Genomic DNA, 13,032 nt, shown 5'->3' on the forward strand with positions numbered 1-13,032 from the left:
CTGTAGTGTACATGTGATATTGCAATATCACAAATCAGAAATAAAAGAAATGAGCACACAATTTATAGCAGATATTAAATATACAGATATTTATATATTCCAGTGCTATAGCACTACTGCAACTTTTTTGTGTGAATGTATCCTGATATTCTACAGTTGCTTTTTTAAATACATTTTGTTCTTGGAAGAAGATAATAAATAAACATAAGAAAATATACGTTCATTTTCGCTTTATGTTTAATACGTAATCAAAACTACCTCAGTCATAATGGCAAGACCTCCTAGCTTTTATGGCTGATGCAGGTTTTACAGGGAAGGGTTTACAGCTAGTAGATTCTAATCAGAATACACTCATTCATTCAGTTGTGTACTGGAGGAATAATCAAACTGGAGCGTAGCCATAATGGGAAGACACAGGGCGTGTTGTGACTGACAGATCCAATCGTGGCTATCGGCAAAACATAACCCAGCACAAGCTCAACGTGTATAAGTTTGAAAAACTGACATTTGTCACTAATTTTCCTGCGAATATAATGTATGACTTCTGCCCGTTTCCCCCACCCTTCCCCCTCCCAGATTTTAACAATGAGGAAATATTTCTTCGAATGGCATTTTTAGAAGTCTTTGCAGTGAGTCAGGTTACACCTGAGACCATATAATAGATCTCATCTCTTATATGGGGAATATATTTAGGTGAAATGATTTGACGAGAAGGAAATTTAAGGGGAAATAGAGGCGGAAGTCATTCCGAACTTTATTTTTGGCATGGAAGAGAACATCCCATACAGTACAACAGAAACATCAAGGAACACGTTGTAGATCTACTTAACCCTTCTCTCTGTTTTCTATGGCCCAGTAGGACAGAGGAAGGGAAATAACTCATTACGGAAGTTCACGGAAATTGTTCACGTGTTTCCGCGTTAATATTTTAAAATTATTTTCGTACACGAATAAATAAATATCTGAGGTATATGATACACATTTAACTGTCTCATGTTACACAGATTTATGCCTTAATAGGTATATGCGAATGTTTCAAGATCGATCTCATGTGTCCGAGACACTGTCGTCTTTAAACAACATGGCGCCAATGTGTAAGAGTTGTTGAGGTTGTCATTTGTGTTTTATGCACATGTTGACATAATTGTCGCCACGGCTGGACAGATATGGCTTCGAAAGAGTATATAAATGTCGACTGCCAGTCAGTTAGCGATTTGCAAGTCTTGTTATGGGGAGTTGGACTAAAGGACGAGGTTTTCTCCAGGTGGACACAGGGTAAACAATGCATAATATTTCGCTGACCATTAACTTTCATCTTCATTTATGATGATGAAAATGTATATAATTGCATTCGTACTAACAATCAGATTGAGGGGTATAAAGGCATTTCTCTTTACTGTCGAAAAGATGAGTTTTTTTTATTGTAGACGAAAACTATCTCGTACCCATAGCAATTAGCAATATCACGCTCACCTTTTCAGATAGGTGATGTTGAGTGTAAAGGTTCTTGCTAAACCAACATTGAATTGGACCTAAACAGTTAGTCAGTGTACTTTGTTATTGCTAATATGGCATTTCTCAATTAATCAATTTGTATTGATTATTTTCACCAGTTTGATTTATATCACTGGTTTCAGCTTCAAACCAGGGATACTCTATAACAGGGATTGGTCACTCGCTTGCTTTCCTTACCATTTGTACTAATTAACGTGTGCCTCGTCATGCTCCACTGCACACATCGACTTGGTTTGTTCTCAGCGCAAATCGGCTGCGCTTAACAGTATTTCAACCAGTTTACTGTCGGAAACTATCGGCATCTCCCGGAGTAATACTCGGTAAATTGGAGTAGGCTCCCCTGAATGTTGTCACAACAAGCTGGTTACACTTCCTGTCGCCGAATGATGCATGTGTGGATTAATGAGAGGACTTGAGAATGTGTTTACACATTGCCTTGTTCAAAGACTCTGTGACAATTTTGATACAGCGTTCGAAACGACCGCCAGCCCAGAGGCCCAGCGTCGGTTGTTAATGTATCAGGCCAACAGTTTCAGTTATCTGCAGGCCCTTGTGGTCTTCTGTCAATTAGATCTCATTTCTTTTCAACTAGCATCTTGCCCATAATTTGTATTAATGTTCAGGAATCATCCCTGATCCTTCATGTTAGGATAACTTCCAGTTTCACTTCATAGTATTATATATTCAGTGCCGCATAGGAATGTCAGCAGTCTATAACTAATGTAAACTTCTCTGTGCTCCATACACTTCACTAATGGATTTTGTAGGGACTGTGAAACTCTCTACAATGAAGACTATTTTGTTTTTATTGGTTTGATTTCAACAAAATGGGTATGCAGACTTTAAAGACTGCAAGTGGCAGCAAGCCCTGATGGCCAAATGGCAAACTAAAGGTTATTATGTTATTATACGTATTTGAAATGATCTGTTACACAATTAAAATGTCTCATTATGTTTCAGTGGTTTTCTGTTTGTGTGGAATGCTTAGGCTGCATAAAAATATGTTTCTCAGGCACATTCTTTTCAAAAGTGACGAGTAAGACTTTGATTTTTAATTTTTGATAGAAAAAATGTGACGAGGGAGGAACACATTTTTATTTCTTTTTCCTTCAGGAATACAGTTTGGGAAGTTGAGCAAATGTTAATGAGTTGCAGATTCAGTCACTTTCATTCTTACAGACACTCAGTCTATAATGGACAAATGGACGGTCGTGGCAAAGTCGAAATTATTTTTTTTAAGAGGGCAGTTAATGAAGATGACCAGATGTCTTCCTGCATGTGCGCAATTGCATGGATACTGACAGAATGTCAACTGACACAGTCACTCCCCCCTAAAAAACAGAAAGTTTAAAACCATCACAAAGCGTTAAAAAGTCCTTTGCAGTTTTGTCAAATATCAACAATAGTTTCAGAACTGAAACATTCAAGCATCAAAGGCATCCATGGCAGATTAGAACAGATCAGATATGTCATACCTCACACTTTCACCAGATAGAATATTCCCCTCAATACTTAGAGGTGTATTTGAAAGAAATGAATTTTAGGACGACTAAACACATTCAAACATTGGCTTGTAGTAATGAGTGATCAGATCAGATCAACGATATGTCATATTTTTCACACACATGAAATACTTGTGAATGTATACACCCTACCAATTATTTTTTTAATTCATAAAATCGTCACTATTACTTCCAAACACCTCTCACCAGATGGAACTTTTTTCCCTAACAGAAATTAAAGGTGTGTGTGAAAGAAGTTTTTTGAGCAATAACTAGAAACACTCAAAAAATGCTGTGTAGTATTTCAATGGCGGATCAGAACAGATCAGCGAGATGACACGTTTTTCACACACCTCAAATACATCCTAACAATATGTTTAGATTATCAAATTATAAATATTACCTGCAAACACCTTTCGGGTCATAGTATATTCCCCTCATAAATATTTAAGGTGCATGTGAAAGAGGTTTTGGAGCAATAACTAGAAACACTCAAAGTTATACTATTTCAATGGCGGATCAGAACAGATCCGCGAGATGGCACATTTTTCAACACCTCAAAAACACCCTACCGATTTTTTTAAAATTATAGAATTAGCACTATTACTTCCAAACACCTTTCACTAGGTGGTATGTTCCCCTAATGGAAATTAAAGGTGTATGTGAATGAAGTTTTTGAAGCTGAAACAAAAGCACTCAAACAACGCCGTGCAATATTTCAATGGCGGATCGGATCAGGTCGGCGAGATGGCACATATTTCACACACCTCAAGTACGTCCTAACAATTTATTTTAGATTATGAAACTATCACTATTACCTGCAAACACCTTTCGCCTGATGGTAAATTTCCCTCATAAAAATTAAAGGTGTATGTGAAAGACGGTGTTGAGCAATATCTAGACACACTTCAAACAACGGCGTGTAGTATTTCAATGGCGCATCAGATCAGATCGGCGATCTGCCACATTTTTCACACACCCCAATTAAACCCCAACATGTTTTTAAGTCACAAAACTATCACTATTGCTTGCAGATACCTTTCAACTAAAGGTATAATTTCCTGCTAAAACATAAAGGAATGTGTGAAAGAAGCTTCTATTGACGAAACTCAGTCTATCTTCGCTGTGTACCGATAATTGAAGCCAGAGAGTTATAAGATGCCGACTTGAAACTTTACTACAAACATATTTTCTTATACTGACACTAATTACAAATATGTGACTAGAACTGAAGTAACAGAACAGGTGACTTATGTTCTACGTGTAGGTTCCGAGTTGTCACAACACTCAGCAAATGTAATCAGCTGTTGAAAATGAACCGAGCTCAATCTTAAATACTAAGCTGCCGCCATATTGTCTCCACTGGTCACGTGACAAAGCGAGACATACGTTCAGCGGTTTTTTGAGGAGTTTCCCCTCCCCTCTCTATATAGGCTCCCCGTTCAAACTAAGGAACAAACATTGAATTATGTGAAATTATAGTGATATATATCCTTTTTGAAAATCATTCATAGTCATGTTTTTTAGAATTTTACTGTATTGACTGGTCAAATATGAAACCAAATCGATAGAGTAAGACCTGTTTTACCAGTTTCCAATGAATAATCATAGCATGTGTGTTACCATGATATTTCATGCATTTTGACTGTAAATGTCATGCTTCTCAAGCGATTATACCAGCTCTGCTACAGTTATTGATATTTTATAAATGTTTCTATTTTACTGTTCCATTGTGCTAGTGACAACTGGAGTTATCTTTTCTTGTGTCCTGTTTAGGCTCATGCATGCACAGCGTTAACACATGGTCCCCTCAAGAAGAACTTTTCGCATAGAATTCTTACCCTGCAATTGTACTTCAGTGGGTTTACGTAGGTAATAATGAAAAAGAAAAGAAAGGATACAACTCATCTTTTTTGAGCCATCATAGTAACAGTATCCTAGTTCCAAATGATGGGCAAGTTGGAACATCTTGAACATTTAAAAAATATATTTCCAAACAAATTACAGATGAAAGGGACATGCTGTAGATAGTTGTATGTTATGTAATAATAATGTATCCTAACCCATGAATTATCATAGAATCCAATATTAGATATTATCTTATGAATCATGATAAAATTGCTATGTCATATCATAGTTTACTTATTGGTGTTTGACAGTTATCTGTGGATAAAAATGTGGCTAAATAAGAGTCTTGTGTTTGATGCTAGATATCTGCATGAGCTTAACTGTTAAAGACAGCAATTTTTAGCAGTCGCTTTAAATTATTAATATTAGGTTGAATCTCATTTCCAGTACAGACGGCACCCATGCATGTAATGGATGTGAAACCGATAACAGAACTTCTATTTTCAATGAGTAGATTATTTACTTGTTTGTGCACTCAACCAAGATGAGACAACTGCTCACAGCCTCATACTCTGGCCCATCGCCGGTTGTTTTTGTAATAGGCCAGCAGTGTTTCAAATATCTGCAGGCCCTTGTTGCCTTCAGTTCATTTTCAGTCTTTTGAATCAACTGGATCTTTCCCCATTTTTCAGTATTAACGTTCCGGAATGATCCATCATTCATCCTGTTACGATAGCTTACAGTTTCACTGCCTAGTATTTCAGTGCTTTGCACATAGGAATGTCAACACTAGCCTTTTCACTAATAAAACTGTCTGTATGCATCATAGGCGTCGCTAACGGATTTTGTAGAACTAGAAACAGTGTAAAACTGTGTACAATATAATCTATTTTGTTCATATTGGTTTGACTTTAACGAAATGGGCCAGCAGATTTCATTCTGGGCCTGTAGATTATAAAACCTGCAGGTGGCAGCAGGCTCAGATGGTCAACTGGCAAACTGAAGTATTGAGTTCGAGAACACTGCTCTCAAAGCTGGAGTGCATAAACCGAAACTTGCACTTTTCAATACAGTATGTTGATACATGTGTGTTCCTGTTGCAGGGTTTGTATTCAGTGATGATGAAGCCACAGCCCTGATACAGTATGAAGGAGGACCCTGTGCTGTCATTGCACCAGTGCAAGCATACCTGCTTAAGAGAATTCTATTTTCACCCAATGCCAAGGCCAGCATCACAGATGTAACAGGTAACAGGATTTCATAAGTTTCATGTAGACTATTGAGTATGTTCTTACCTTCTGTGTGCTACAGTATTGTTTGCAGTAGTTTTCATGAGAATGCAGTGACAATTTTTCTTTCAGCATCAGTAAACTTTCCTCACTAGTTCTTAAAATGACTTAATGCATTCAACTAAATTACATGTGCCCAATGATAGCAGTTTCTGCCCTCTTGAAAATCTTGCAGAAAAGAATAAATAAGACCCTGAAGTTTTCGTTTTGGAGGTGTTGAGAGAACGTCTGCCGTATGAATCAGGGGAAGAAACTCAGGCCTACAATACAAATCGTGAACAAATCATCAAAACTGAACTCATATACAACAAAACAGAACAAAAATCTCCAAAATCTGAAAATAAACTTCCCAAACTGCAACCATATCCTCTAAAACTGAAACAAACACTCTGTAATGGAAAACTTATCGTTTGAAATGGCAACAAAACTTGGGTATAAGCCACAACTGCGCCCGAAAACGGTCGCAGAGTGTACAAAACAGCAGAACGAGGGACCAAATTGTGCAGAATCACAAAGTGATTCAGAACCCTAAGTGGTGGCTTTTGCTATTTACAGATTTTTGTCCATTTTATTTTTTCCCAGATTCCATGAAAACGTTTTGAACTTAGCCTTAAAGCAAGAAGTGGGCTTTGTTACTGGAACATAACTCAGAAAATGTTCAATATTTTTCTGTAAACTTGTTAGATATATCAACAAGAACTTAAAGTGGTGCCTTTTGCTATTTACAGATTTTTGTCATTTTTATTTTTCTCCATTTCCGTGGAAACGATTAGGACATAGTCACAAAAGGAATGGTTCAGCTTCTTAATATCTTCTAGCAAAACTTGGCAGATATGTTATGCAGACTCCAGAGTGATGACTTTTGCTATTTGCAGATTTTTGGACATTTTTGTATTTTTTCTGTTTCCATAGAAATGATTGTGGACCTAGTCTTAATAAAAATCAAGCTGCACTATAAGTAACTGTTAAATTGTTTGTTCTTTCAAATATGTGGGGCATGGGGTAGATATGTCAACTTCTGGTGACACTTCTTTCTCTGAGCCCTGCACAGTGACTGATAGGACATGTTTTGTATGTTTATACAAGTATTTTATTGAATTGTTGGCAGGTGAGGAGGCTTCAGAGTTTCTTTTTGAGGCTTTGTTGGAGATGGTGTCTCAGGTGGCTCAACACAACTACACCCTGGTGTGTATGGATGACTGTGACCTTGAGGCCCACACATCAACAGCTGATTCCCAGGAAACAGGCCAGCGTAGTCCCAAGAGAAGAAAGCTGGACCAGGAGACATTCCATGCTAAGCTCAAGTGAGTTGTTTCCTTTCATGAACATTTCTGTGGCATTCAGTGACTGGACATGTTGCCAGTGTTTTTTATTGTGAATTTAATTTAGGCTGTAAACTATTGGTTCCATTATTAACTGAATAAATAGATTTGTTCCAAGCTTTGAAGTGGTAAGTTACTGGAATAAGGAGGTGTACACAATTTTGGTGCTTTGAACTTGTGAAAATGATTGCATTTAACCAGGGTATGAAACTCAAAAAGACTCCAGAGCTGGTTACATGTAAAACTTGCCATGACCATAACTTACCTGCCCTCTTAAAATACTAATTTACTTAGTATAATTAATTGAAAACTGATGAGTAACTTCATATACTTGTCAAAATGTAACCTTACTCTCCAGGTAGTCTGGTAGTCAGCACTGGAAATAACCTATTACAGGTGGTAGGGCAGGCAGGTATTTCAAATGCTGTTTTAACTATGAAATCAATATCATTTGCAGATGTATAAAATGTACTGAAGAAAATGATTTGAGGATCTCCATGAAGAAACTCTTCCATCAGTACCAGGGAGACTACGGTGTACTGTTGTATCTGTATTCCATCCTATTAACCAAGGTAAGACTGGCACAACCACTAGCCTGCACCAAAGGAAGACTAGTAAATCCTGCTCCTCCGCAAGGATCAGTTATACAAAATGTGTGTTTTAGGCTGCCTGACCCAGTTATAGGTATCTGGATTGGGGAAAACTATTTGAAGTTATTACTACAGTACTACCATCACAAAATGTTTGAGGTTCATTGTAGGCTGTTGGAGGAAGTAAGTAATTACATTCTTTCAAACAGAGTGCTTATGATTTGATGGTTGATACATCCCTCACCATAGCGCTCAAGTCACAGTCATCCATACACACCAGGGTGTAGTTGTGTTGAGCCACCTGAGACACCATCTCCAACAAAGCCTCAAAAAGAAACTCTGAAGCCTCCTCACCTGCCAACAATTCAATAAAATACTTGTATAAACATACAAAACATGTCCTATCAGTCACTGTGCAGGGCTCAGAGAAAGAAGTGTCACCAGAAGTTGACATATCTACCCCATGCCCCACATATTTGAAAGAACAAACAATTTAACAGTTACTTATAGTGCAGCTTGATTTTTATTAAGACTAGGTCCACAATCATTTCCATGCCACACTTCTGTGATAATTTTTGCAAAAGAAGCATACACAAGTTCGTTAATGTCTGAAGGCTTAAATGGGGTCTTTTTGTGAGTAAGAAAATTCTTACAGTCTGATGGGATTGAGCTCACAGTGCGGCACTGGTGTACGCAGAACTGTGTAGCCTTGTTTGCAGCTAGTTTGTTAGTGATGTACTGGATTGGATTTTTGTGCTGCTGGATTTTTTCCATGAGCTGGAGCTTTTTTTCTGATTCCAAGTAAAGCATGTGACAGAAAGTGAGAAAATCCTGCAACTGAGCTTTGAGATTGTTCATGGTGGGTGTGATGGTACCAGGGACATTGGCGTTATCCAAAATGATAGCGCTTCATTCGTCCAGGTGCACTAAAAGCTGATGTTCAAACCAGTCCAAAAATACCTGCCCATTCATTTCACTTTGGTAATTGCTACCAGATGTTTTGGCCTTAAAACAGTCACAACCCCAATCACCTCCTTTGCTGCGGGTACCAGCATGCAAGGTTATCAGGCGTTTAGCTTTGCCTGATGATAACACTGATGCCCTAGAACAATCTGAATGAAGCCACATCCAATCTATGGAGTGATTTTCATTATGTTAGGTTTCATCAAGGTATATAATTTGAGACCCCAAATTGTGGTATTTTTCAACTGTTCTGAGATAAGCTAATCTAAAGACCGCTCTGTCATTTCCCCTTTTAGTGTACCTGAACCCCATTTTTTCCAGAGCTACAGTAAGTGTTGCTTTTGGGACATTTATTGTATTATTGATCTCATCTTGTATTTTAGCACATGTCGGTGGGATTTCACATATGACACCTTTCTCAAATCTATCCTTTTTGTGTTTCATACTTGGTTTTGATTTTGACATGATGTGTGAGATAACTGATTTGTTTACAACTTTTTAGACTTTACTATATGTCAGATTTGGGGCTTTACACATTTTATGGCTATCATCCCTGATGAGAGGTTTCTCTGTTTGTTTCTCCAGTATGAAATACTGGTATAAATTTGCAGACATATCAAGTTGCATGTTGCCAGTTCAATGCTCATACATGAAGTGAAGCATCTATGGGTGAACAAGATTTGAATTAACACGTTTTTACGTAATTATTTTAATTATTACTACTGTCAAATTCATCACATTGATATTGAAGCGAAAAAGCATTTTCCAGGCATTTCTGGTATTACTAAAGCGTGATAATTCACATATTCAGTTGTAGTTCCTGTAATGCTGGGACATGTAGAGATAAAGGTTACCATGTGCATTTGTATTTTCAACTAAGCCGGAAATAATAATCAGCTGTGTACACACGTTTTGCTCCAGTCTACCAATAGCATTGATACAGCTGAAAATGGTCTGATATTAGACTTTAAGTCCATGGATGACAAAGCGGTAATCAGATTGCTGATTAATGTGATGTTAGTGTCATTGTCAGTGTTGGTGAAAAGTGAACCTTCATTACCAGGGTAATCTAGAATGAGAGGAAATAAGCAATGGCATTTTCAACAGTGTTAAACTGAACTGTTATTACTGAACGAACATGAAATGAATGACAAACATAAGACCCAGGTTTGTTGTATTATATGTTTTCTAAAACTATATGTTTATATGTTTTTGGATTACAGTGTTTAATGGTACTATAGTATAACAAGATGGGCTGCATTATGTAAAAATTGGAAATTATCAGCATGTCTTAATCATTAAGTTGTCTTACGTTGGTACAAAGTCAGGCTGTTCTTGTAATAAACAAAGAAAACAAGGTTGGGAGTTGTAGCACTAAGATCAATTTGTGCAAGTGTGCCATGATATGCAAGTTCACATTATAGCTGTACTTTGAAAACTATAGAAAAGTTGTTTCCATCCTTGAATAGGTAAATATGTATGCAAGCATTGTATTTATTGTTGTCATTGTAAACAGCTTATTTAACACAGGACAAATTTTTATGGATAGCTATCCATAAAAATTTGTACTGTTTTACTACGCCAACTTCTAAATGCCTTTGAAGAATTTATTGAAGCTTATTTAACGTCATTTGTTTTTTGTCATGTTTGTAGGGAATACAACAGGTAAAGAATGAGGTGGAGGACCCCTCTGAAGCTCTCATAGATGGCACATACGGCCATGGAAGGTAGGTACTGTCATTCAACGAATAAAACAGGTTGCTGGAAGGGCAAGATCAATTAATACAGCTAGGGTGGTAAGGGCCAAGATCAGGGTAATACAGCTAGGGCAGTAGGGAGCAAGATCAGGCTGATACAGCTAGGGTGGTACTGGACAAGGTCATACTAATACAGATGGGGCGGAAGAGAGGCCAGATTAGGTTAATATAGTCAGAGCGGTAGGGGCCAAGATCAGGCTGATACAGCTAGGGTTGTAGGGAGGCAAGATCAGGCTAATACAGCTAGGGCAGTAGGGTTCAAGATCATGCTGATACAGCTAGGGTTGTAGGGGCCAAGATCATGCTGATACAGCTAGGGCACTAGGGGCCAAGATCAGGCTGATACAGCTAGGGTTGTACGGAGGCAAGATCATGCTGATACAGCTAGGGTTGTACGGAGGCAAGATCATGCTGATACAGCTAGGGCAGTAGGGGCCAAGATCAGGCTGATACAGCTAGGGCAGTAGGGACCAAGATCAGGCTGATACATCTAGGGCAGCAGGGGCCAAGATCATGCTGATACAGCTAGGGTTGTAGGAAGGCAAGATCATGCTGATACAGCTGGGTTGTAGGGAGGCAAGATCATGCTGATACAGCTAGGGCAGTAGGGGCCAAGATCAGACTGATACAGCTAGGGTTGTAGGGAGGCAAGATCATGCTGATACAGCTAGGGCAGTAGGGACAAGATCATGCTGATACAGCTAGGGCAGTAGGGGCCAAGATCAGGCTGATACAGCTAGGGCAGTAGAAGCCAAGATCAGGCTGATACAGCTAGGGCAGTGGGGGCCAAGATCAGGCTAATACAGCTAGGGCAGTAGGGGCCAAGATCATGCTGATACAGCTAGGGTTGTACGGAGGCAAGATCATGCTGATTCAGCTAGGGCAGTAGGGGCCAAGATCAGGCTAATACAGCTAGGGCAGTAGGGGCCAAGATCAGGCTAATACAGTTAGGGCAGTAGGGGCCAAGATCAGGCTAATACAGCTAGGGCAGTCGGGGCCAGGATCAGGCTAATACAGTTAGGGCAGTAGGGGCCAGGATCAGGCTAATACAGTTAGGGCAGTAGGGGCCAAGATCAGGCTAATACAGTTAGGGCAGTGGGGGCCAGGATCAGGCTAATACAGTTAGGGCAGTAGGGGCCAAGATCAGGCTAATACAGTTAGGGCAGTAGGGGCCAGGATCAGGCTAATACAGCTAGGGTAGTGGGGGCCAAGATCAGGCTAATACAGTTAGGGCAGTAGGGGCCAAGATCATGCTGATACAGCTAGGGCAGTAGGGGCCAAGATCATGCTGATACAGCTAGGGTTGTAGGGAGGCAAGATCATGCTGATACAGCTAGGGTTGTAGGAAGGCAAGATCAGGCTGATACAGCTAGGGTTGTAGGGAGGCAAGATCAGGCTGATACAGCTAGGGCAGTAGGGGCCAAGATGAGGCTGATACAGCTAGGGTGGTAGGGAGGCAAGATGAGGCTGATACAACTAGAGAGGTAGGGGACAAGGTCAGGCTAAAACAGCTAGAGCGGTAGCTTTCAAGATCAGGCTGATACAGCTAGGGTTGTACGGAGGCAAGATCATGCTGATTCAGCTAGGGCAGTAGGCTCCAAGATCAGGCTAATACAGCTAGGGCAGTAGGGGCCAAGATCAGGCTAATACAGTTAGGGCAGTAGGGGCCAAGATCAGGCTAATACAGCTAGGGCAGTGGGGGCCAGGATCACACTAATACAGTTAGGGCAGTAGGGGCCAAGATCAGGCTAATACAGTTAGGGCAGTAGGGGCCAGGATCAGGCTAATACAGCTAGGGTAGTGGGGGCCAAGATCAGGCTAATACAGTTAGGGCAGTAGGGGCCAAGATCAGGCTGATACAGCTAGGGCAGTAGGGGCCAAGATCATGCTGATACAGCTAGGGTTGTAGGGAGGCAAGATCATGCTGATACAGCTAGGGTTGTAGGAAGGCAAGATCATGCTGATACAGCTAGGGTTGTAGGGAGGCAAGATCAGGCTGATACAGCTAGGGCGGTAAGGGGTCAATATCAGGCTGATACAGCTAGGGCAGTAGGGGCCAAGATGAGGCTGATACAGCTAGGGTGGTAGGGAGGCAAGATGAGGCTGATACAACTAGAGAGGTAGGGGACAAGGTCAGGCTAAAACAGCAAGAGCGGTAGCTTTCAAGATCAGGCTGATACAGCTAGGGCGGTAAGGGGTCAATATCAGGCTGATACATCTAGGGTAGGCAAGATCAGGCTAATACA

General features: G+C 39.8%; 1 protein-coding gene across 1 annotated transcript in view; it reads left to right on the forward strand.

Annotated features, from left to right (window-relative positions):
* Positions 1–1,062: 1,062 nt before the first annotated feature.
* Positions 1,063–13,032, forward strand: part of LOC137256153 (ubiquitin carboxyl-terminal hydrolase MINDY-3-like) — a 49,054-nt gene continuing 37,084 nt past the window's right edge. The window contains exons 1-5 of the mRNA XM_067793858.1: positions 1,063–1,275; positions 5,969–6,112; positions 7,263–7,458; positions 7,934–8,048; positions 10,683–10,756. Coding sequence (XP_067649959.1) covers positions 1,167–1,275; positions 5,969–6,112; positions 7,263–7,458; positions 7,934–8,048; positions 10,683–10,756 — 638 coding nt within the window. The 5' untranslated portion in view covers positions 1,063–1,166. The remainder of the gene's footprint in view (positions 1,276–5,968; positions 6,113–7,262; positions 7,459–7,933; positions 8,049–10,682; positions 10,757–13,032) is intronic.

The sequence above is a fragment of the Haliotis asinina genome, chromosome 11, assembly GCF_037392515.1.
Source record: "Haliotis asinina isolate JCU_RB_2024 chromosome 11, JCU_Hal_asi_v2, whole genome shotgun sequence".
NCBI lineage: Eukaryota > Metazoa > Mollusca > Gastropoda > Lepetellida > Haliotidae > Haliotis > Haliotis asinina.